The 26,623-nt window shown below is 38.5% G+C and overlaps 1 protein-coding gene and 1 non-coding gene across 9 annotated transcripts in view; one reads left to right on the top strand and one right to left on the bottom strand.

Annotated features, from left to right (window-relative positions):
• MAST2 (microtubule associated serine/threonine kinase 2) overlaps nucleotides 1–26,623 on the top strand; it is a 219,652-nt gene that overhangs the window by 84,415 nt on the left and 108,614 nt on the right. For 7 of the 8 annotated variants that reach the window (XM_035018682.1, XM_035018679.1, XM_035018678.1 and 4 more), the window contains exon 4: nucleotides 1,539–1,570. In XM_035018682.1, the coding sequence (XP_034874573.1) occupies nucleotides 1,539–1,570 (32 nt within the window). The remainder of the gene's footprint in view (nucleotides 1–1,538; nucleotides 1,571–26,623) is intronic. The other variant, XM_035018675.1, reaches the window with a different exon arrangement.
• On the bottom strand, nucleotides 25,446–25,555 carry LOC118020419. The gene has a single exon (XR_004681860.1). It is a non-coding gene; the product is annotated as a U6 spliceosomal RNA (small nuclear RNA).

Raw genomic sequence — 26,623 nt, 5'->3', positions numbered from 1 at the left:
TTACTCATATGTGGAATTTAAGAAACAAAGCAGATGAACATATGGGAGGGAGAAAAAAGAGAAAGGGAAACAAATGATAAGAGACTCTTGATAGAGAACCAACTGAGAGTTGATGGAGGGATGTGGGTGGGAGATGGACTAGAAGGGTGGTGGACACTTCTTATGATGAGCATTGGATGTTATATGTAAGTGATGAATCACTGAATTCTACTCCTGAAACCAATATTGCACTGTATGTTAACTAACTAGAATTTAAACAAAAATAAAAAAAAATAAAATACTTCAGTAGAGAGAAAAGGGAAAAAATGATGGATTGTGACAAAACTCTTGATAATTATGAAATTTTAATGGTAAAAAATAAAAATATAAAATAAAAAAGAATTCCTGATGGATGGGATATGATGGATGTGAATAACAGAGGAATCCAGATGTTTTGGTCTAAACAACCAGAAGAATAGAAATAACCATCATCTGAGATGGGAAAAGCCTGTGGTTGGAATCAATTTTGGTGGAAAGAACGAGCTCAGTTTGGGACATGTGGGATTTGAGATGTTGAGTAGACAAATTGGTTATAAGTGTCAAGAGCTTGGGAGACAGATCTGGGAAGCATTGGAGGGGGAGGTTAAATCTAAATGTATACTTCCAAGAAACTTTTTATAATGTGCATGAAGAATCAAGTACAAGCTATTTATAGGAGCATTGTTTTGATGGAGAAGAAAAACGTGCAAAGAAAATTAACTTTATGTTTCCTGGAGAATGGATAAATAAATATTATAAATAAGTGACAAAATAAATTTATAAAGTGGACTAATGAACAAAAGTGAAAAATATCGACGTGGGTGAATCTCCCAGTTATAATGTTGAAGTCAGCAGATGAATACATATTTTAAATAATTTAAAATACATATAAATATTTTAAATAAATAATTTAAAAACATGAAATGATACTAATAATTATTTATGAATATATATGTAAGGAAATATAAAGACATATGGCAAAGATAAACAAAGTTTATTAAGTAAGTAGGGAGTTGTGGGAGGTGGGACTTGATAAATTTTGAAAGCAAGTCACAGAGGCCCAACTGTTCTCACACCAGTGGTGTCTATAGTCATCCCTTTGTTATATTATTTTCTATACTTCTTTGTCTAAAATGTTTCCTAATTAAAAAAAAATTCCATGTTGTTCCTTTCATATCCCTGACTCTTAATGATGGTGAATCCTTTACAGTTCATCAAGTTAATGGCTAGCCCAATGGGTATCTGGGATAATCTCCACTGGTGAGATGGTTCCATCTAGTGGGGAAAATGCTGCAAGTAGTCTGTGAGACATTCTTTTTGGGAAGGAAGAATAAAGAGGTGGTAGTTAACCTGACTGCTCTTTATTTCACTGAATTTAAAAGATAAGGGAAGAGGTTATTGTTTGGAAATATTTAGTTTTTGCCATTGTTAAGATAATGCTGTAGGACATTTAATGCAGACCTGTAGGACCAGATGTGTCCTTATTTCTGTGTAACTGTGTTTGTGCTTTTTTTTTTCAGAAGGAGTTGAGCCTTCCAAGAAGAGGCAGCTTGTAAGTTGATGACTATTATGATTATGATTATGAATACTAGCTTAGGAATCCCTCCTGGGGACTGTTGTCAGTATTATTTGGAGGAGTCCCATATATTCCTCCCGCCCTGCCCCCCAACTCTTTTTTTTTTTTTTTTAAAGATTTTATTTATTTGACAGAGAGAGAGACACAGCGAGAGAGGGAACACAAGCAGGGGGAGTGGGAGAGGGAGAAGCAGACTCCCCGCAGAGCAGGGAGCCCGATGCGGGACTCGATCCCAGGACCCTGGGATCATGACCTGAGCCGAAGGCAGTCACTTAACCAACTGAGCCACCCAGGCGCCCCCCCAACTCTTATCTGGGCCAGGGAACCCGGTAGGCCGGCCAATTTCTCTTGCTAGTTCGGCCAATTTCTCTTGCTAGTTCGGCCAGTTTTTCTTGCTAGGTCAGATCCTCCCCCTTCCCCCACCCCTTCTCACCCCCCAGTCCCCTTTTCTGTCTCGGTTTTTACCTAGCATTTGAAGAAAAGCTGCTACTTAAGTACCCATCACAGTTTTATACTTGTGTTTTGGGATTTACCAAGTGTTCTTTTTTTAAATTTATTTTTTATTTTTTAAACAATTAAGCTTTTTGGGAATGTTCAAATTGAAACTCATTAGCATCTTTATCTGTCCCATAACATGATACTAGGGAGAGGCCAAGTTTTCTTTTCTTTTCTTTTCTTTTTTAAAGATTTTATTTATTTATTCATAAGAGACAGAGAGAGAGAGAGTCAGAGGGAGAAGCAGGCTCCCTGCTGAGCAGGGAGCCCAGTGCGGGACTCGATACCAGGATCCTGGGATCATGACCTGAGCTGAAGGCAGACACTTAACCATATGAGCCACCCAGGCGCCCGAGGCCAAGTTTTCTGACAGTTTGAGGGCAAGGGCAGCACCAAATTTGGATACAGGGTAGGAATAAGTGCGGAAGTCTTCTAAAAACTGGGCAAAGGTGCTACCAGAACTCTTAATGGAGTGATCTCTACTAAGTATGTATACAAAACTGAAAAGGAGTGACTTTTCAGCATCTTGTTCAACAAATATATATATTTAAAGATTTTAAGTAATCTCTACACCCAACGTGGGCCTCAAACTCACAACCCTGAGATCAAGAGTCACATGCTCTACTGACCAAGCTGGCCAGGCACCCCTGTACTTGGTCACTATTCTATTATTTCTGGCATTTTTTCTTTTGCTTCCTCTTATTGGAAGTTCTCTGAGATTTGCTCTTTGCTTAAGATTAGGTGAAATGAATTAAGGCCTGAGGCAGGTAGCTTCTTCTAGGAGTGTGTGCCTCCAATGAATGGAGTTTGCTGAGGAGAAGGAAGGATATCCTGGGAAAGTGATTATTATTTGAAATTAGAGGAATTGGGGGGTCATTTTAGTTTTACCCTTAGGAATATCTTGGTCATTTTAGTGATATCTAAAGTTAGGCTTACTGTAACTTCCTTAAAATATTTAATTAGAATCAGAAATAAATACCTTTTAATAAAGTAACTCACATTTAAACAATTGATCATTCGGTAAATGCACACTACTGTCTATTGTGTGTTGGGCACCGATCTGGGTTTTGAGGCTATAAGATTCAATTAGACATAACCTTCTATTTTGAGGATTTATCATTAAGTAAGCCGGAAGTACCTCAGTGCAAACAGTGTTTTTTTTTTAATCTTTAATATTGGAGGAGTAGAAAAGTTTTATTCTGGAAGGAAGCTGGGAATCCTGGATACTAATCTAGGCTTTGCCACTAATAAGTTATATGTCGACAGGAACTATAATTTCTGGGACTGAATTGTCTCACTTACAAAACAAGGGGGTGGGCCTACCTCATGTCTGTGCTTAGTTATCTCCCCAAATGATTGAAGCTTCATGGTACCTCTTTTGCATAGAGCTGGGCAAGTCTTTATAGGAAGTATGCAATAGGAAGCAAAGTATGGCTTAGCATTTGCAGTAAAGAAGCCAGGAAGGTATAAACAACACAACATAAGATGTTTGAGTAAGTTTACTTAAAAGTTTGTAGTAAGTGTGGAGAAACTGATGTTAATAAAACAAGTGACTTAGCCATTTGCTCCATTGTTTCTGGTCCTTGTAGACTAGTCTGGAAGTTTTTTTGTTTTTTAAGATTTAATTTATTTGAGAGAGAGAGCGTGAGCACGTGCACGAGCTGGGGGAGGAGCAGAGGGGGAGAGAGAGTGAGGGGGGAAAGAATCTCCAGCAGATTCTGCGCTAAGGGTACAGAGCTGAAGCCCGAGAAGCCAGATGCAGGCTGATCCCATAGCCCTGAGATCATGACCTGAACTGAAACCAAGAGTCAGACCCTTAACCGTCTAACTGACTGAGCCACCCAGGTGCCCCATAGTTTGGAAGTTTTAAAGGTTATTATAATTATCTTGGGATGCCTGGCTGGCTCAGTCAGTAGAGCATGAAACTCTTGATCTTGGGGTCATGAGTTCAAGCCCCACCTTGGGCATGGAGATTACTTTAAAAAAAAAAAAAAAGGTTACTCTAATTGTCTTCTGAGTCTTGGTTGGAAGGAGAAGGGGGTGTTGTACTTCTGTCCCTGTTTGTCTCTGTCCCAGAATGGCTCTTGAAGAGCAGATGCTACTATATGCCCATTCCAGGTGTAAAGCCTCCTTTTCTTTGGCATATTCTCTCTAGTATATTTTATGGGTGCAGAGAAATTTGGGGGTTGCAGCTAGTTTGGTGTCTTTTGAGAGAGAGGTTCATTTAATAAGCATAATTTTGAAAGTAGCTGAGCAATATAAAATAAATGAAGTTCAGTAATTTTGGAGGCTATCAATTGTTATGCTTTTCCATGTAATATGATAGTTGCATTAAAATAAATAGAAACTAAAAAAATGGATTTTTAGATGTGCTATATTAGCATTTTACAAAGTACACACTCTTCCACTTAACAAGTAATACCTCCAATGTCTCCAAAATCGGAAGTAAAGTATACCATAGAAATGAAGAGCTTGGATTTGACAGTCAGGCAGACCTGGGCCTGAGTCTTGCCAATACCCTTTACTAGGTGTTTTCTTTGTAAAATGAGTTACTGTATTTCTCTTTGTCTTTTTGCTTCTATTCATTTGTTCATTTGTTTAAATTCATTCATCATATATTAAGTTCTTATTATGTGCAGGCACTATTCTAGATACTGGAGATGAAGTAGTGTTTAAGCAAAGTTTCTACTCTTATGGAGCTTCTATTCAAGAGAGACAGACACACAGAAACATATATCAAGTGTGTTGTAGGGTATTGAGCGCTATGAAGAAAAAGCCAGATAAGAGATAGATGGTATATGTTTTGTGGAGCAGAGGTTGAAATTTTAAATTGTGTTGTCTAGGAATATTTTCATTAAGGTGACATTTGAGCAGAGAACAGAGAGAGTCTGGAATGAGCGATGTTGATATATATTGGGCAAGAGCATTCCATGTAGAGGATATAACATGTGCCAAGGTTCTGAGGTAGGAAAATGCTTGGCATGTTGGAGGACAGCAAGGAGGCCAGGGTGGCTGTTGGTGAGTGGAAAGTGGTGTTGGGGTTGGTGTGGGGGCGGGAGGGGGGCATCAAAGAATATGAGGCAGAGGCTGGATTTTGTAGTTGTAGGCTACAGAAAAGATTTTTGTATTTTACACTGATTGGGACAGAAAGTCAGTGGGTGGTTTTAAGCAGAGAAAGATGTGATCTGTCCTAGTTTTTGTTTTGTTTTGCTTTGTTTTTGTTTTTTGGAAAAGGGCAGTTTTATTGAGATATAATCCACATATCATATAATTACCATTTAAGAGTGTACAGTTCACAGGGTTTTATAGGAATTACCACTATCTTAATTCAGAATATCTTCATCACCTGAAAAGAAAACCCCTACTTGCTAGCATTCATTCTCCATTCTGCATTCCCTCGAGTCCCTGGTAACCAACAAATCTACTTTGTTTCTTAGTAGATTTGCCTATTCTGAACATTACATTTAAGTGGAATTACATAATATGTGGCCTCTTGTGTCTGGCTTCTTTTGCCTAACATTTTTTTAGAGATTCATCCATGTTTTAGTTTGTCATACTTCGTTCCTTTTCAAGGTTAAATAATATTGCATTGTATGTATGTATCACATTTTGTTTATCCATTATCTGTTGATGAACATTTGGATTGCTTCCACTTTTTGGCTATTGTGAATAATGCTGCTGTGCACATGGGTGTACAAGTATCTGTTTGAGTCCCTGCTTTCACTTAATTCAGGTAGATACCAGGAAGGGGAGTTTCTGGATCATATGGTAATTCTGTGTGTAACTTTCTGAGGAACCACCATACTGCTTTCTACGGCAACTGCACCATTTTACATTCCAACCAGCAATACATGAGGGTTCCAATTTCTCCACATCCTAGCCAACACCTGTTATTTTCCATTTTTAAAATAATAGTCGTCTTCGTAAGTGTGAAGTGGTATTTCATTATGGCTTTAATTTGCATTTTCCTAATTACTAGTGATGTTGAGCATCTTTTCATGTGCTTACTGGTCATTTGTAAGCGTTCTTTGGTGAAATCAATTTCTTTGCCCATTTTTGAATTGGGTTGTTTATTTTTAGTGTTTAGTTGTAGGAGTTTTTTTATATATTCTGGATATTAAACTTTTTTTAAAAAAGATTTATTTTTTTTTACATTTATTTTTTATTTTATTTTATTTTTATTATTATGTTATGTTAATCACCATACATTACATCATTAGTTTTTGATGTAGTGATCCATAATTCATTGTTGGTTATAACACCCAGTGCTCCATGCAGAACGTGCCCTCTTTAATACCCATCACCAAGCTAACCCATTCTCCCACCCCCCTCCCCTCTAGAACCCTCAGTTTGTTTTTCAGAATCCATAGTCTCTCATGGTTCGTCTCCCCCCTCCGATTTCCCCCCTTCATTCTTTCCCCTCCTGCTATCTTCTTCTTCTTCTTCTTTTTTTTAAAACATATAATGTATTATTTGTTTCAGAGGTACAGATCTGTGATTCAACAGTCTTACACAGTCCTCACCGTAGCACATACCCTCCCCAATGTCTATCACCCAACCACCCCATCCCTCTCACCCCACACTATTCCAGCAACCCTCAGTTTGTTTCCTGAGATTAAGAATTCCTCATATCGGTGAGGTCATATGATACATGTCTTTCTCTGATTGACTTATTTCGCTCAGCATAACCCCCTCCAGTTCTATCCACGTCATTGCAAATAGCAAGCTTTCATTCCTTTTGATGGCTGCATAATATTCCATTGTATATATATACCACATCTTCTTTATCCATTCATCTGTCGATGGACATCTTGGCTTTTTCCACAGTTTGGCTATTGTGGACATTGCTGCTATAAACATCAGGGTGCATGTACCTTCGGATCCCTACATTTGTATCTTTGGGGTAAATACCCAGTAGTGCAGCTGCTGGATTGTACGGTAGCTCTATTTTCAACTTTTTGAGGAACCTCCATACTGTTTTCCAGAGTGGCTGCACCAGCTTGCATTCCCACCAACAGTATAGGAGTGTTCCCCTTTCTCCGCATCCCTGCCAACATCTGTCATTTCCTGACTTGTTAATTTTAGCCATTCTGAGTGGTGTGAGGTGGTATCTCATTGAGGTTTTGATTTGGATTTCCCTGATGCTGAGCGATGTTGAGCACTTTTTCATGTGTCTGTTGGCCATAAGGATGTCTTCTTTGCAAAAATGTCTGTTCATGTCTTCTGCCCATTTCTTGATTGGATCATTTGTTCTTTGGGTGTTGAGTTTAAGAAGTTCTTTATAGATTTTGGATACTAGCCCTTTATCTGATATGTCATTTGCAAATATCTTCTCCCATTCTGTCGATTGTCTTTTGGTTTTGTTGATTGTTTCTTTTGCTGTGCAGTAGCTTTTTATCTTGATGAAGTCTCAAGAGTTCATTTTTGTCCTTGCTTCCCTTGCCTTTGGCGATGTTTCTAGGAAGAAGTTGTTGTGGCTGAGGTTGAAGAGGCTGCTGCCTGTGTTCTCCTTTAGGATTTTGATAACTCCTATCTCACATTGAGGTCTTTCAACCATTTTGAGTCTATTTTTATGTGTGGTGTAAGGAAATGGTCCAGTTTCATTCTGCGTGTGGCTGTCCAATTTTCCCAACACCATTTGTTGAAGAGACTGGTTTTTTTTCCATTGGATGTTCTTTCCTGCTTTGTCGAAGATTAGTTGACCTTAGAGTTGAGGGTCCGTTTCTGGGCTCTCTCTTCTGTTGCATTGATCTATGTGTCTGTTTTTGTGCCAGTACCATACTGTCTTGATGATGACTTTGTAATAGAGCTTGAAGCCCGGAATTGTGATGCCGCCAGCTTTGGTTTTCTTTTTCAACATTCCTCTGGCTATTCGGGGTCTTTTCTGGTTCCGTACAAATTTTAGGATTATTTATACCATTTCTTTGAAAAAAGTGGATGGTATTTTGATAGGGATCGCATTGAATGTAGAGATTGCTCTAGGTAGCATTGATGTCTTCACAATATTTGTTCTTCCAGTCCATGAGCATGGAACATTTTTCCATTTCTTTGTGTCTTCCTCAATTTCTTTCATGAGTATTTTATAGTTTTCTGAGTACAGATTCTTTGCCTCTTTGGTTAGATTTATTCCTAGGTATCTTACGGTTTTGGGTGCAATTGTAAATGGGATCGACTCCTTAATTTCTCTTTCTTCTGTCTTGTTGTTGGTGTATAGGAATGCCACTGATTTCTGTGCATTGATTTTATATTCTGCCACTTTACTGAATTCCTGTATGAGTTCTAGCAGTTTTGGGGTGGAGTCTTTTGGGTTTTCCACATAAAGTATCATATCATCTGCAAAGAGTGAGAGTTTGACTTCTTCTTTGCCAATTTGGATGCCTTTTATTTCTTCTTCTTGTCTGATTGCTGTGGCTAGGACTTCTAATACTATGTTGAATAGCAGTGGTGATAGTGGACATCCCTGCCATGTTCCTGACCTTAGGGGGAAAGCTCTCAGTTTTTCCCCATTGAGAATGATATGTGCTGTGGGTTTTTCATAGATGGCTTTTATGATATTGAGGTATGTACCCTCTATCCCTATACTCTGAAGAGTTTTGATCAAGAAAGGATGCTGTACTTTGTCAAATGCTTTTTCTGCATCAATTGAGAGGATCATATGGTTCTTGTTCTTTCTTTTATTAATGTATTGTATCACATTGATTGATTTGAGGATGTTGAACCAAGCTTGCAGCCCAGGGATAAATCCCACTTGGTGGTGAATAATCCTTTTAATGTACTGTTGGATCCTATTGGCTAGTATTTTGGTGAGAATTTTTGCATCCATGTTCATCAAGGATATTGGTCTATAATTCTCCTTTTTTTTTTTTTTTTTAGATTTTTTATTTATTTGCGAGACAGAGAATGAGAGACAGAGAGCATGAGAGGGAGGAGGGTCAGAGGGAGAAGCAGACTCCCCGCTGAGCAGGGAGCCCGATGTGGGACTCGATCCAGGGACTCCAGGATCATGACCTGAGCCGAAGGCAGTTGCTTAACCAACTGAGCCACCCAGGCACCCTATAATTCTCCTTTTTGATGGGGTCTTTGTCTGGTTTGGGGATCAAGGTAATGGTGGCCTCATAAAACGGGTTTGGAAGTTTTCCTTCCATTTCTATTTTTTGGAACAGTTTCAGAAGAATAGGTATTAATTCTTCTTTAAATGTTTGGTAGAATTCCCTTAGGAAGCCATCTGGCCCTGGGCTTTTGTTTGTTGGGAGATTTTTGATTACTGCTTCAATTTCCTTAGTGGTTATAGGTCTGTTCAGGTTTTCTATTTCTTCCTGGTTCAGTTTTGGTAGTTGATACATTTCTAGGAATGCATCCATTTCTTCTAGATTATCCAATTTGCTGGCATATAATTGCTTATAAAAAAGATTTATTTATTTATTTGTCAGAGAAAGAGAGAGCACAAGCAGAGGGAGAAGCAGGCTCCCTCCTGAGCAAGGAGCCCGATGTGGGACTTGATTCCCGGACCCTGGGATTATGACCTGAGCTGAAGACAGATGCTCAACAGACTGAGCCAATCAGGCGTTTCCTCCCTTCCTTTTTAAAAGCTTTTTTGGATATTACACTCTTATCAGATAAATGATTTGCATATATTTTCTTCCATTCTTTGGATTGCATTTGCATTTTCACTCCCTTGATAATGTCTTTGATACAGAAAAGATGTTTTCATGAAGTCCAGTTGATTTATTTTTTTCTTTGTTGCCTTTGCTTTTGGTGTCATATCCAAGAAATCATTGCCAGATCCAGTGTCAGAAAGGCATCGTCCAGATATTTTTTTCTAAGAATTTTATAGTTGTTTTTTTTTTTTTTAAGATTTTATTTATTTGACAGAGAGACACAGCGAGAGAGGGAACACACAAGCAGGGGGAGTGGGAGAGGGAAAAGCAGGCTTCCCGCTGAGCAGGGAGCCCTATGCGGGGCTCAATCGCAGGGCCCTGGGATCATGACCTGAGCCAAAGGCAGACGCTTAACGACTGAGCCATCCAGGCGCCTCAAGAATTTTATTGTTTTAGCTCTTTGATCCATTTTGAGTTAATTGTTGTTTATGATGTAAGGTAATTATCTAACTTCATTCTTTTGCATAGGAGTATCTAGTTTCCCTAGAATTATTTGTTAAAAAGACTGTTTTTACCCCATTGGATGGTCTTGGCACCCTTGTCAAAAATATTTGACCATATATATTAACATTTATTTTGGGACTCTCTATTCCATTGATCTAAATGTCTGTCCTTATACTAGTACCACACTGTTTTGATTACTGTATCTTTGTAGTAAGTTTTGAATTAGGAAGGTTGGTATCAACCTCTGTTCTTCAAGATTATTTTGGTTATTTAGGATTTCTTGTGATTCTATATTTCTGTAGAAATGTCATCGGGATTTTGATAGGGGTTGTATTGAATCTGTAGATCAATTTAGGTAATATTATCAGATTGACTAATATTAAGTTCCAATGTTTGAACATAAGATATTTTCCCATTTATTTAAGTCTTTAATTTCTTTCAGAAATGTTTCATAGATTTCAGTGTATAGGTCTTTCACCTCCTTAGTTGAACTTATTCCTAAATTTTTATTCTTTTTTTTTTTTTTAAGATTTTATTTATTTATTTGAGACAGAGAGAATGAGAGACAGAGCATGAGAGGGAGGAGGGTCAGAGGGAGAAGCAGACTCCCTGCCGAGCAGGGAGCCCGATGCGGGACTCGATCCCGGGACTCCAGGATCATGACCTGAGCCGAAGGCAGTCGCTTAACCAACTGAGCCACCCAGGCGCTCCCTAAATTTTTATTCTTTGTTATATTATTATAAATGGACTTGTTTCTTAAATTCTTTTTTGGATTGTTCATTGTTAGTATATAGAAATGCAACTGATTTTTGTGTGTTGGTGTTATATCCTGCAACTTTGCTGAATTTATTTTTCATCGTGGTTTTGATTTGCTTTTCTCTAATAACTAATGATGTAATAGTTTTTCTTTCTTTCTTTTTTTTTTTTAAAGATTTTATTTATTTTTTTGAGGGAGAGACAGAGATAGCAACAGGTAACGAGAGAGAGCACAAGCAGGGAGGAGAGGGAGAAGCAGGCTCCCCTCTGAGCAGGGAGCCCGATGCAGGGCTCCATCCCAGGACCCTGGGATCATGACCTGAGCTGAAGGCAGATGCTTAACCGACGGAGTCACCCAGGTGCCTCTCTCTCTCTCTCTTTTTTTTTTTAAGATTATTTATTTGAGGGAGAGAGTGTGTACACGAGTAGGGGGAGGGGCAGAGGGAGAGAGAGAGAATTTCAAGGGGACTCCCTGCTGAGTGCGGAGCCCAATGCAGGACTTTGATCTCATGACCCTGAGATCATGACCTGAGCCGAAATCAGGACTTGGAAGCTTAACCAACTGAGCTACCCAGGTGCCCCTGTAGAGTATCTTTTCATGTACTTGTTGGCTATTTGCATATCTTCTTTGGAGAAATGTTTATTCAAGTCCTTTGCCCATTTTTTATTTGAGGTATTTATCTTTTTATTGTTGAATTATAAGAGTAGTTTATATATTCTGTATACTAGACCCTTATCAGATACATGATTTGCAAATATTTTCTTCCATTCTGTGGGTGGGTGGTTGACTTTCTTGATAGTGATCTCTGATGCATAGAAGTTTCTAATTTTGATGAAGTCCAGTTTATCTGCTTTTTTTGGTTGTGCTTTTGATATCACATCTAAGAAACCATTGCCTAATTCAAGGTCTTATTTGTTCCTAGGCCTTAATATGTAAAGGTAACTAAGTAATGACACAGAGAGACTAATGCTATTGAAAGAAAAATTTATTACTTAAAATTTCCCCAACAGAAAGGGGCATGCCATGCCATGCAGGCCACATGAGGAAAGCACCAGGTTTAGTCAGGAGGCAGAAAGGAGCAAGAGGAAAGCCTAAGCCAGAGTCTTTATTGGGGTTTGTATAGGAAAGGCAAGGCAGGGCAAGGTAACCAGCTTAGGACTGGCTACTTTGAATAACATTGGCGGGTTCTGGGCTGTAGAGGTGATTTTTAGTTGCTGGTACTTGACCCTGAGTGATACAGGGCAGGGGAAATATTGGCTTGATGTGTGAGAGTTTGATAAAGGTTGGGAGTATGGACTCGTTTGGTTAGAAGGTTTGTTAATAGGAGTTTTGCACATTCACAAAAACTGGATTGCAGGGGAGTACAAATAAGTTTGGCTTTTAGTTTGGCCCTATGATTAATAAGTGCCAAATAGGGGGTGCCTGGCTGGCTCAGTCGAGCATGCTTGATCTGGGCGTTGTGAGTTCAAGCCCCACACTGGGTGTAGAGATTACTTGGGGGGGGAAAAAAAGCCAATAGGCAAATACAGAATCTGAGAAAACATAGAACACTGTTGTGATGATTTACCTCTATTTCTTTTTAAGAATTTTATGGTTTTAGCTCTTACTTTTGGTCTTTGATTCATTATTAGTTAATTTTTATATGTGGTTTAAGGTGAGGATTCGATTTCATTCTTCTGAATGTGGATAGCTGTTGTCCCAGCTCCATTTGTTGAAACAACTTTTCTTTCTCTGTTGAATAGAGTTGTCTTAGGTTTTAACAAAGTCACTTCCTGCTCGGAGTGTAGGGAGAGCAGAAGTGAAAGCAGGGAAGTATGTGAGGAAACCATTACAAAAATCAGTCAAGGTGGTGATAGCTTAGACAAGGTGGTAACAGCTGAGGTGGTAAGAAATGGTTGGGTTCTGGTTATATTTTGAAAGGAGAGCTGACAATATTTCTTGATAGTTAATTTTGGTATATGAAAGAAATTGAAGAATTGGTGGTGACTGCAAGGTTTTAGGACTGAATAGCTAGGTGAATATGATTGCCATTTATCAAGCAAGATGGGGAGTATGTGATTGGCACAGGGTTGTTTTCTGTTATTTTTTGTTCTTGGGAGGGGCAGGAGTGGGAGTTGTTGGAGGAATCAGGACCTTGGTGCTTGTTTGACATCTGAGAAGGAGTGTTGAAAAGATAATTGTATATATGAATTGGGGATCAAGGGTGAAATCTGATCTGGAGATACATATTTGGAGATTGACAACAGATAAATGAAATTCAAAGTTATGAGACTGGAGAAATAAACTACTAAAATGCTACTCAAGTGTGGTCAGCTGACTGGTGGTGGCTATCGAACTGTTACCAGTTTGCCATGAGTTAAGTACAGAAGTTTAGAGTAACCAACTGACATTGTTGTAACGTTCAAGCATTTGATCATTTTTCTGTTCTTTTTTTTTTTTTTTTAAAGATTTTATTTATTTATTTGACAAAGAGAGAAACAGCGAGAGAGGGAACACAAGGGAACACTTGAGTGTTTACTGGTTAGGAGATAAGAAGAATCCACTGGTAAAGAAAACTGGAAAGGAGCAGTCAGTGAGGTTGGAGGAAAACCAGAAGAGAGTGGTGTTTCCAAAGCAACAAGAAGAAAGTATGCAAAAAGCTGCTGCTGACAGGTTATGTAAGATGAACACTTAAGAATTGACCTTTGGATTTAGTAATAGGGAATTTCCTAATGGTGACCTAGGTGAACAGTATCGATGGGAAGTGGGTATAGAACTTGAATTGAATGGGTTCAAGAGAGAATGGGAAACAGTATTATCTGTGTAATATTTGGGTTAAAAATGTTTAACCTTAGTGTACTATAGGAAGAAACAATCAGAGAAGTGCAAACTGAGGGGGCAATATGTAGAAACTATTGGCCTGGACGCTTCAAAAATGTTGAAATTGTAAAAGATTAAAAAAAAAAAAGACCAAGGATATGTTCTAGATTACTAGATACAAAAGAGACTTGGTGAATAAATGTAATGCTTAATTCTTGGGTGGATCCTGGATTTACAAAAAAATAGTTGAAAGACATTATTGGGACAATTGATACTTGAATGTGGACTTTTATTCGATAATATTATTGTGTCAGTGTTAAACTTTCTAGTGGGACAGTTGTGTGGTGGCTCTCTCTTGTTAGGCAAGGATTAATTGTGGAAGTATTTGAGGGAGGAGGTATTACAGTGTTTACAGATGACTTGCCAATGGTTCAGCTAATTAACAAAAAGTAATTGCATGTGTGCGAGTCTGCCCGCCTGCCTGCGTGCAGAGAGAGAAGAGGAGGAGAAGGGAGAGAAAAAAGCAAATCTAAGTGAAGAGCATATAGAATTTCACTTAATTATTCTTGTTCCTTTTCTGATGTTTTGGGGAGGATTAGTGAGTAATATTATTTCAGAGATTTGCTGAGAAGAGGATCATAGAAATTAGGTGATAGCTGGAAAAGGTCATGGAGTTTTCTCCCCTTCTTTTTAAAATGTAGATGGGAGATATTACATTATGTTTTTATTTCAATGAAATTATCCAGTAGAGAAGGAAAAGTTAATGTGAGAGGGGATGAACAGTTGCTGGAATGTCCTCGAGTAGGCAAAAATAGAGGACACGGGGCGCCTGGGTGGCTCAGTCGGTTAAGCGTCTGCCTTCAGCTCAGGTTATGATCTCAGGGTCCTGGGTTCGAGTCCCCACATCGGGCTCCGTGCTCAGCGGGGAGCCTGCTTCTACCTCTCCCCACTGCTCGTGTGTGCTCTCTCTCAAATATATAAATAAAATATTTTAAAAAAATGGAGGACACATATCTAGGTACTTATTGAAATACTGGGCTTAGACAGGAGCATTGACAATTTGTCCCCAGTAGCCTTGGTTACCTCAGTTTATTTGAAGAAGATTATGCATGTAAAGTGAATGGCATAGTGCCTGCAGTTAAGCCCTCAGCTATTTGTTATAGAAGTTAGTGCAGTGCCTGTTATTAATAAACTTCAAAAAAACCCAGTAGTTTATTATTGCTTTTATTATTAGCAGGCCATAATTACCTGTTAGAAGCCGTAAATTCTTCAGAAACACAAATTAGTGTTAAAAAAACAAAATTCTACCTAATAAATTTGAAGATGTAATGGGCTTTATTAAATGATTCATGAGTCAGGCAGCATCCCACGTAACAAGTAGAGGAGAGTTCCAAAGGGCTACAAAAAGGGAAAGGTTTTTAAAGGCAGGACAAGGAGGTCATAAACAGAAAAAAGGGTTATTTCAGGTAAGGTCATATCTGGGGATGAAAGGGTTTTAGTAGGTGGATGGGGAGGGCCCATGTGACAGATTACCCTTATTGGTGCTGACCAGAAAATTCTTCACCTGTTAAGACTACGTTCTGGGAGAGGTTGTAAGTGCAATTAGGTTAGGTATTATGCCTTGGTTTGGTGACTTGGCCTAAGTAACATCATTTCAGGCCGGTAGGTTTGTTTTGTTTTGTTAACCTTAGTAAGATGCTAAACCAAGTTAAATGAACAATAGTGCACCTTAGAAAAGCCACAGGATATTCATGATTGGCTTTGATCACATAAGGAAAGAGAGCAACTAAGTTCCAGTATGGGGAATGAGAAAATCCAGGCCTGCAATGATGAGGGCTTTGTTGGGGCAAGTTGGTTATGTAAGTTCTTTTGGCTTGGCTCATACCATTTATATTAGATGTAGCTTTCTGAAATAAAATTTTCATTTTTAGAAAGCTATTTCACACTCAAGCCCATGTGTATATTTTTCAATGCATTAAAAAATGTAGTCTAGAATATCAGACCTAGAGGAGTTGATAACCTTGTTAAAAGTGTACATATCTGTGGAAAAACAATTGAGAGAGAATGAAGTTCTGACTATTTGTATTTGTTTTCCAAGCTATGGGAATATTGTATTTTGCTTTTTTCTCAACTGGACTAGCTCTGAATAGCTTCCCTTGCCCAGCTTTATGAGGCAGGCCTCCTTTGGCAATTCCTTTCAAATAGGATTGCTTTTTTGTTTGTGGATTTCAGGACCAATACCTAGACCCTACACTTAGGAGTTCAGTGTAAATAGTGTTTATGTCTCTAGTTACCCAGAAAGTTAAGCTCTTGTACTATTCATTACAACTTAAGGTAATCTTCGTATTTCTTGAAATGTCATTGCTTTATTTCTTTGAGGCTGTGAGCAGTCCAGTGGAGGTGAAGAACAGACTATAGGAGTGAAGAGGTGGCTGAAGCACCTGTCATGGTGTGTGTGTGTGTGTGTGTGTGTGTGTGTGTTGCTATTGGTGACCTTTATTCTTAGAGTCCTTGGGAATAGTTATCCTTTTGCGTTGTTGACTTACTTATTCAGGCAGTGGACTTAGACATCAGATATTGGATGGAAGTAAATGCCAGGTATAAGTAAATGCAGTGATAGACAGTGGGCAGGGAGGAGTTCCTGGGGCTCAAGGATATGATGTGTTTAACTTTTGCCCCTGTGAAACTGACATATGAAACAGTGTCATGTACTTTCCCACTCTGATGCAACTTAATGGTATTTGCCTGGATAAATGCTTCTGGAGAATGTGCTAAAAAGAGATACCACCTGCTACACATAGTAAACCCTTTGTGTGCTGTCAGTGGTGCCTGATACGGGGCTTTAGTTTCTCTGTGGACTTTGAAAATCAGGAAGTTTTGGTAGTTTTAAAGACTCTGAAGGCCAGATTAATAGCTCTGTGCTATACTTAATAGTGTGTCTTCTTTTTTTTAATTGGACTTACATAGGAAATGATTTCACATAGGTTCTCTATCTCCAGTGGGAAGGCAGGGGTTGGCTGAAGTTGGCAGGGATAGAATAATAGTCATCACTAATTTCCTAGCCGGAGCCATTTTGTTGTTAAAAAATGGTTGTATTTTGTCAGTGAGCCATGAGTTTGTGGACACAGGACTTGCAAATTGAAAATCTTTGAGAGCTCATTATTATTTTTAGAATTGCTGTTGTTATGCTAATTCTCCTCACATTTATATCTCTAGACCTCACAACTACCAGTTCACTATAATCTACTTGGGTATCTCAGAAACATCTAAACTTTAGCATTTATAAAACTGAAGTCATTGTCTTTCTCAAAAACCTACTCCTCTCTGGCGCCTGGGTGGCTCAGTTGGTTAAGCAACTGCCTTCGGCTCAGGTCATGATCCTGGAGTCCCAGGATCGAGTCCCGCATTGGGCTCCCTGCTCGGCGGGGAGTCTGCTTCTCCCTCTGACCCTCCCCCCTCTCATGCTCTCTCTCTTTCATTCTCCCTCTCAAATAAATAAATAAAATCTTAAAAAAAAAAAAAAAAAACCTACTCCTCTCATATTCCCTAGCTTACTAAATGGTATCACTTCCTGATAGAAAACTTTGTTGTTATTACCTTCTTCTTCCTTACACCTACAACTCCTTCCTATTATGCCTCTCAAATATCTCTCAAATATTTCCTCTACTTCTTTCTACTATCCCTGGTATGTCCATATAGTCCAAGCCATTGTAATCTCTTGCCTCTGTTGCTGCTATAACTTCCTAACTGGTCTTTCTTTGTCGAGCATTGCTTAGCCCCAGTCTATTACCCATCTATCACATAGTAGCCAGAAAAAGCTTTTTAAAGTGCAGATTTGGTTATTAGATGTTTATGTGAACTTGTTTAGTGAATTTTTTAGTACTCTTAAGATCATACCTGAAAGTCTTAACATAGCCCTTAAAACTATCTACACAATCTGGGTGCTGTCTTTGCTTCCATATCTTGCACAGTATGTTCCTTGTACCTGGAATGTTTTTTCCCTCATATTTACCTTGCTAGTTCTTATTTTCTGTCAGGTGTCAGCTTATATCTCACTTCCTTATGAGAGGCTTTTCTGACCTCATCCATACCGTGCTGTCCCTAGACTTTAAATTGGATTTCCCAGAATGTACTTTCATTAAACCCTGTACTTTTCCTTCATAGCTTTTTATAGCAGTTGTAAATAAAGAATTATTTATCTGTCTTCTCCCATTGTTTGATCTGTTAGTCTGCTTGGGCTGCCATAACAAAATACCACAGGCTCGGTGACTTACATAACAGAAGTGTATTTTCACAGTTCTGGAGGCCAGATGTCCAAGATCTAGATGCCAGCAGTATCGATTTCTGGAGAGGGTTCTCTTTCTAGCTTGTAGATACCACCTTCTTGCTGTGTGATCACATGGCCTTTTGTGAGGGAGTTGGGAGAGGAGGGGTAGGGGGCATGTGTACAAGAAAGATTTTTTTCCTCTTAAAGGCCACCAATCCTTTGAGATTAGGGCCCCACATTTATGACCTCATTTATCCTTAATTACTTCCTAAAGACCTGTCTCCAAATAGGGCTTCAACATATGACTTTGGGGGTGGGTGGGACACTGTTTGGTCCATAGCAGATGGTAAACTCCATGAGATCAGGACCATGTTGTGTGGTACAATACTCTGGCCCTGGGGCCTAGTATAGAGTTTAACACATAGCAGGCAATCACTTAGCCCTGTTCCTAATGTTTGTTTAGCCTGGAACAAAAATACAAATGGAGATATAAAGTTGGAGTTTTACATAATGCTAACAAACTGTAAAATAAAATATGTTCTATTTTCCTATCCTGATAAATATAGCTTTATAATAACAAATTACAAAAAGATGTGTGAAGCTATTGATTAAAAAAATAGACGTGTTGGTGGCGCCTGGGTGGCTCAGTCATTAAGCGTCTGCCTTCGGCTCAGGTCATAATCCCAGGGTCCTGGGATCGAGCCCCGCATCAGGCTCCCTGCTCAGTGGGAAGCCTGCTTCTCCCTCTCCCCCTCCCCCTGCTTGTGTTCTCTCTCTCGCTGTTTATCTCTCCCTGTCAAATAAATTAAAAAAAAAAAAAATAGACGTGTTATATATATTATTTAACTCAATAAGGGTACCAGGCAGATGTTGAGGCCGATTCAGAGAAATGAAAGAAGCATAGCTTTATATGTATAAGGAAATGTTGAAATATATTTGTAAATGGTTACAAAACTGGATTTTTCTGTGGGGAGAAGGGAAGTCAATTGAACCTCAACTCTACAGAATTTATAATATCTATAGACAAGAACTATTTGTATCAGTATCAATTATTATAGTTTGCAGGGTTGTAAAATAGCTCAAAGGCAGTAAAAGGCTGGAACAAATAATGTGTTCTCTAAACAATACATAGTTTTCCATCAGAAGATTATTATGTTTTCTTTGATTATACCAAGTTTCCTTACAGTCTTACCCTTTTGATCCAAAGCAATCTCAAGTATTATTCTTAATTATAAAACAAGGTTGGTCTTATTAAGTTTGGCTTGGTTATTTACATGGGGTGGCAATAATGTTAATTTTCCATATAGACCTTTTTAATTTGCTTTGCTGGAAATTTTATAAAGAATCTCAGACTGAACTTTTAAAAGCCTCTATCATTTGTATTTTTTTTTAAAGATTTTTTAAATTTATTTGACAGAGTGACAAAGCGAGAGAAGGAACACAAGCAGGGGGAGTGGGAGAGGGAGAAGCAGGCTTCCTGCTGAGCAGAGAGCCCGATGCGGGGCTCAATCCCAAGACCCTGGGATCATGACCTGAGATGAAGGCAGATGCTTAACGACTGAGCTACCCAAGCGCCCCTATTATTTGTATTTTGAGGCTAGAAAACCAAGCTTAAGAAATGCTCTATCAGATTTCATCTGCAGTACTGATAAATTTGGGTGAATTCTTTTCTCAAGATCCCCCAAATGTCCTAAGGTCCTGGGCCTTCCAGGAAGTGACCTTCCTTACCATCTAGAAGGCTGAATCCTGGAAAGCTAGGGACCGGGGCAATTTTCCTGTGAGGGTTTTGTTAGTACTGGCTCCATAAAGTCAACTGTGTTTCCTTAAAAGTGGTTTAAGTAAGTATCATTCTCAAATATGACATTTCAGGCAAATTCTTCTTCTTCTTCAGGTATAATTCAGGAATGTTGCATTTTACAAAAGCAAAGGGTATTAAATTTTTTAGGGTTTAGATAGCTTAAGAAGGAAGAGAGCAGGCTTCCTTATATATCTAGAAAACAGATATTAAGAAAATATACCAAACAACGGGGCGCCTGGGTGGCTCAGTTAGTTGGGCGACTGCCTTCGGCTCAGGTCATGATCCTGGAGTCCCGGGATCGAGTCCCGCATTGGGCTCCCTGCTCGGCAGGGGGTCTGCTTCTCCCTCTGATCCTCTTCCCTCTCGTGCTCTCTGTCTCTCATTCTCTCTCTCTCAAATAAATAAATAAAATGTTTAAAATATATATATATATACCAAATAACTATAATCATCTCTCATTAGTTCATTTAGGCCTATGTAATTAATTCTCGTTTCACTGGATCTAGTTTAATGGTCTGCTTCTCAACTAAAAAGAGTTTTGGAAATTCTGACTCAGTCCACTGGAATGGTCTGGAAGTTGTCCAGTTGTCCAAGTGATGGCTTCAGAAGTCTGTCCCCAAGAGTCCATTCTTTGAAGTGTCAGTAGTTTGAGATACCTGCTACAGTCCTTTTCCAGGGGGCTCTGAGACAGTCCTTTGTTGAAAACACAGACTTTGGCTTCTAGCTGATTGCAGATCATTCAGACTAGCATCTGTGTAAAACAGAATCTCTCTGTAGATGACAAAGACTTAAAATAGCTGTGGTCAGTTTATTACTGGTGATCTTTAAATGTGAAAGGTCTAATGAGAGTTCATAACAAGAATAATGCAACTAACCAGGGAATTAAGTTGTTTCTGTGGCATGCAAAACAAGAATATTAAAGCCAATTCAAAAATGTTTTAGCAAAATGTCTCTAAGAGTAGTTCTTTTCAAAGAAGACAGTGAATATTATAGCTGATTTATAAAACATGAATGAACATAATTATTGCAGAGGAAAAAATCCTGATATATAGCATATAATAATCTTATGGCATAATGTATATACCAAGACTATACTAAGGATCTCAAGTAAAAAGATTTAGTGAGTCAGGAATAAGTCCTAGACATCTGTATTTTTTAATAAAACTACATTGACCTAGAAGATTCCAATTTTAAAAGCAAGGTTACCAAGTAAGCAGTTTATTTATTTTTAAAAGTTTATTTATTTAAGTAATCCCTTCTGTGGGGCTCGAACTCATGAGCCTGAGATCAAGAGTAGCATGCTCTTCCAACTGAGCCAGCCAGGTGCCCCCCAAGAAAGCATTTTATTTATTTATTTATTTATTAAGTTTTTTTTTTTTTTTTGACAGAGAGAGACACAGTGAGAGAGGGAACACAAGCAAGGGGAGTGGGAGAGGGAGAAGCAGGCTTCCCACCCAGCAAGGAGCCCGATATGGGGCTCGACCCCAGGACCCTGGTATCATGACCCAAGCCGAAGGCATATGCTTAATGACTGAGCCACCCAGGCGCCCCTCAAGAAAGCATTTTAAATAATAAAATGCTAGATTCCAATTTTAAAAGTAAGGTTGTAACGTAGTTAGCATTTTATTTTATTTTTTATTTTTTTATTTTTTTTAAAGATTTTATTTATTTGACAGAGAGAAACACAGCAAGAGAGGGAACAAGCAGGGGTGTGGAAGAGGGAGAGGCAGGCCTCCCGCGAAGCAGGGAGCCCGATGCGGGGCTCGATCCCAGGACCCTGGGATCATGACCTGAGCCGAAGGCAGACGCTTAACGACTGAGCCACCCAGGCGCCCCCCCTAGTTAGCATTTTAAATCATAACTGAAATTAAGCCTGAAAACACTAAACTCTTACTTCCTAAAATCTGGCAAAACACCATCTGGACTCATAAACAGAAACATTATACATTATGAGGGCATTGACAGATCTCTGGGAGTTTCCCATAAATTATACAATTTCTAGAATATTTATATTAATTTTACCTGTACAAATTTAAACTAGGGAGGGATGAGTGTCTTTTCTGATTTGAGAAGTTTTCCCATGAAACTCATCAAAAGTAAAATATCAAATCTATTTCTAGTACCTCTCTAAAAATTTGAAAGAAAACTTCTTTGTGATTTTTCCTGGGATGCTCTGGGATACCTCAAAGATAGTTTTAGTTAGTAAATATATACTGAAAGTTTTGTTGTTTTCTATATTTAGGATCTGATTTGGGGAAGACAAAACTTCAAAGAGTTGTCTGAAAATAATTAAGATAGTGTTAGTGCTTGAGAAAGAATACCTACCCATTTACTTAAACGCTTTATTTTTATTTTGTTTTGTTTTGAAGATTTTATTTCTCAGAGAGAGAGAACACAAGCAGGGGGAGCGGCAGGCAGAGGGAGAAGTAGGCTCCCGCCTGAGCAAGGAGTCCGATGTAGGACTCTATCCCAGAACCCTGGGATCATGACCTGAGCTGAAGGCAGACGCTTAACTTACTGAGCCACTCACGCGTCCCTGACAATAAAACACTTTAAAATAAACATAGAAGGTAACCAAATTTGAATAATCACAGCTTTTTCATGAGGAGACTTTGTTTTCTTACATAATTAAGGACATACTAAGTCAGCATAAAGCCAAGCAGGGGGAGCAGCAGAGGGAGAGGGAGAAGCAGACTTCCCGTGGAGCAGGGAGCCCGATGTGGGGCTTGCTTCCAGGACCCTGGGATCATGACCTGAGCCCCAATTTTATTTATTTGAGAGAGAGAGAGAATGAGTGGGGGGAGGGGAGGGAAAGGGAAAGGGAGAGAATTCCAAGCATCTTGGGGCTCAGTCTCAGGACCCTGAGATCATGACCTGAGCCGAAACCAAGAGTTGGATACTTAACCAACCCAGACTACCCCTGAACTTTTTATGTAAGTTATCCATCTTATATGTTACTGGCATAGGTTATTCATGGTATTCTCATTCTTTTATTGTCTATTGAAATGTTGCAGTAACCCATCTTTTATTCCTAAGAATGGTAATCTGTGTTTTCTCTCCTTTGCTTCTTGATTTGTCTTACTAGGATTTTTTTTTTCTTTTAAGTAAACTCTATGCCCAACGTGGGGCTTGAACTCATGACCCCAATATCAAGTGTTTGAATGCTCGGGGTGCCTAGGTGGCTCAGTCGGTTAAGTGGCTGCCTTCAGCTTGGGTCATGATCCCGGGGTTATGGGATCAAGCCCCACGTCGAGCTTCCTGCTCGGTGGGGAGCCTGCTTTTCCCTCTCCCTCTGCCTGCCTCTCTGCCTACTTGTGCTCTCTCTCTATCTCTCTGTCAAATCAATAAATAAAATCTTAAAAAAAAAAAGTTGGTGGGTGCCTGGGTGGCTCAGATGGTTAAGCGTCTGCCTTTGTCTCAGGTCATGATCCCCAGGTCCTGGGATCGAGTCCTGCATCAGGCTCCCTGCTAGGCGGGAGCCTGCTTCTCCCTCTGCCTCTGCCCCCCCCCCCGACTCTCATGAATAAATAAATAAAACATTTAAAAATAATAATAAAAATTAAAAAATTAAAAAAAAGTTGAATGCTCTACCAACTGAGCCAGCCAAACACCCCTCTCTTACAACGATTTTTATTAATTTTATTAATAGTTTCAAAGAACCCACTTTTGGTTTTGTTAATTTTTTCTATTTCTTTTCTGTCATTGATTTCTTCTTCTTTTTAAAAACATGTCTTAAGCCATCCAGGCAGCTTCTAGAGCTTGTGACAGGGCTCTTCTATCCCACCCCGCCCCGCTTTTAAATTGAAGTATAGTTGACAGTGTTTCAGTCATTGATTTCTGTTTTTACTTTTATGTATTCTTGTATTTTGAATTTAATTTGCTTTTTTTCAGTTTTTAATGTAGAGGCATAAGTTAGTGATTTTAGATCTTCCTTTTTTAACGTAAGCATTTAAAGCTATAAATTTCCTTCTAAGCACTCCTTTAGCTGCATACTATAAAGTTTGGTATCTTGTGTATTAATTTTAATTGAATCTAAATTATTTTCTAATTTCTTTTGTCATTTCATCTTTGACCAATAGATTATTTAGAAGTGTGGTTTAATTTTCAAATGTTGGGGAATCCTGTAGGCTTTTTAAAAATTGTAATTGATTTTGAGTTCTGTTGTGTTCAGATAACATTACTTTATAAGATTTCAATCTTTTGAAATTTCTTGAGACTTCTTTTATGGCCTAGCTTGTGGTCTTTCTTGATGAATGTTCAATGTATGTTTGATTAGCTGCCCTGAACTCTAACCTGTGCCTTCTCAGCTTAGTGGAACTACTGTGTTTTGCTTGAACTGTAGCTCTCTTTGCCACTGTAAGAAAATTGTTCCCAAGCAGAGGGTAGGGACAACTGGGATGTCTCTGCATTTGAGTTTCCCTTTTTTCTAGGCTTGCATTTTTGTGTTGCATTTTCCTAGTGCCTGAAAACTACTGCCTCGTATGTTTTGTCTAGTTTTATGGGGGTTCGTAGTAGAATGGTAAGTTTTGTTTCCATAACTCTGTCATAGTTGCAGGTGAAAGTTTGACAATATTAATGCCTAAAATTGAGAAATTTTTCTTAGTTCTTTCATAAGTCAGAACCTGTATTTTGTTTCCAGTTAATGAAATTCTCATTTCTACTTCCTCATTTTCCTCTTCAGATAACTCAGTAATATATATAACAAAGTTGTTCAACATGACTTTTGTTCCTGTTATCATCTATAGAACTGAGTCGTATATATTTTTTTAAAAAGTTAGGTATGATTTTTTTTCTCGCTTTATTATCAGTAAAATTACTAATTTCATTTAAGTCTTTATTCTTGTCAGTGACCATTTGTTTCATCATTTTTTATCCAGCTTAAATGTTTAGCCATTTTAGTGTCAAATTTCAAAATAATTTACATTAAACCTATAAATATTTTTTGTTTTCTGTGATTACATCACCGTTAAACCACAGGAGAAAAAAACACCTTTATATTTGGCTAAATATTGGATAGATAATATTATTTTAAGAACAATTATACTTTCTTTCTATATTGACATTTGCTTCACTTCTTTGAATATAATGGCTTATTTCCTGTTTATTGTCTTTTCTTTACCACTGATAATTGTATGTGTGCTTTCTGTGTGTGGTGAAGTCTGTTCACTTTCATTAGTTTTGTTTTTTCATTTAAGCAAACAAACTTATTTGTAGATTTTCTATTTCTTTTTTTTAAAGATTTATTTTTTATTTTTCCTTTTTTAAAAGATTTATTTATTTGAGAGAGAAAGGGAGAGAGCACACAAGTGGGAGGGGCAGAGGCAGAGGGCGAGAGAATCTCAAGCAGACCCCATGCTGAGCGTGGAGCCCAAAGTGGGGCTCAGTCTCATGACCTTGAGATCATGACCTGAGCCAAAACCAAGAGTCAGATTCTTAACCGACTGAGCCACCCAGGCATCCCTATTTCTTTTTCTTAAGCTCCACTTTCCTGCTTTTCTATCTCCGTCCTGATTATAGCTCGTACTCATTATTATAATGATCTAGAGGATTTAAAAATAAAATGTAATTGTATTCAGAGAGTACCAAGTTTGAATATATACTTTTTCAGTTTCCAAAAATATATTACAAAATACAAAAATACAGAATGCTTCATGAATTTGTGTGTCATCCTTGTGCAGGGGCCATGTTAATCTTCTCTGTATTTTTCTAATTTTAGTATAATATGTGATGCTGAAGTGAGCACAAGTTTGAATATATTTTTACAAAAAACATAAAGTGTTAAAAATTGAAAATTTTCATGCTTCCAAAGTTATTTTGTTTTTATTTTTTAAAAAGGTTTATTTGTTTATTTTAGAGAGAGCACAGGAGAGCACGAGCTGGGGGAGGAGGGGAGGGAGAGAAAGAATCTTAAGTAGATTCCCCGCTGAGTGAGGAACCCCACGCGGGGCTCAATTTTATGACCCAATATCAAAATCAAGAGTCAGATGCTCAGCCAACTGAGCCACCTAGGTCTCCCTATTTTTATTTTTAAATATTTAAAATTACTGGGGCGCCTGGGTGGCTTAGTCGGTTGAGCATCAGACTCTTGGTTTTGGCTGGGGTCATTGCCTCAGGGTCGTGGGATTGGGCCTCAGGCTCTGCACTCGGTGGGGAGTCTGCTTGGGGTTCTCTCTCTCCCTCTCCTTCTGCCCCTCCCCCTGCTCATGCACTCTTTCTAAAATAAATAAATCTTTTTTAAAAAATTAAGCTAGGGGCGCCTGGGTGGCTCAGTCGTTAAGCGGCTGTCTTCGGCTCAGGTCATGATCCCAGGGTCCTGGGATCGAGCCCCGCATTGGGCTCTCTGCTCCGCGGGAAGCCTGCTTCTCCCTCTCCCACTCCCCCTGCTTGTGTTCTCTCTCTCACTGTGTGTCTCTGTCAAATAAATAAATAAAATTAAAAAAATAAATAAATAAAAGTTAAGCTAAATTTAAAAATTTTGTGATTTTTAGATAAATCTAAGTATGTATTTTTATAAAAAACATTTCAATTTTAGCATTAACTGTACAGTTATCAGTATAAAAAGTTAGTCTATGGCCTTACATATGTTATGTCTAGACCTGCACAAAAATAAATTTGCTAGTAGTATGAATTCTTTAATTCTGCAAAATGTTCCTCAGCTGCCATGTGCTCTGTTATGCATACTGAGCTAAATGATGAATATCTTTCAAACCATGAATTAGAACAGAAAGAAATCAAGTAGATAGTTAGTTTGGCTGTGTTTGGAACCAGTACTTGTATTAGCCAAGAAATCTATTCCACTCATGTTACCCGA

Source organism: Mirounga leonina, unplaced genomic scaffold, assembly GCF_011800145.1.
Source record: "Mirounga leonina isolate KUSES-001 unplaced genomic scaffold, KU_Mleo_1.0 Mir_173, whole genome shotgun sequence".
NCBI classification, from domain to species: Eukaryota; Metazoa; Chordata; class Mammalia; order Carnivora; family Phocidae; genus Mirounga; species Mirounga leonina.
This window is presented reverse-complemented; position numbering and strand designations above follow the sequence as displayed.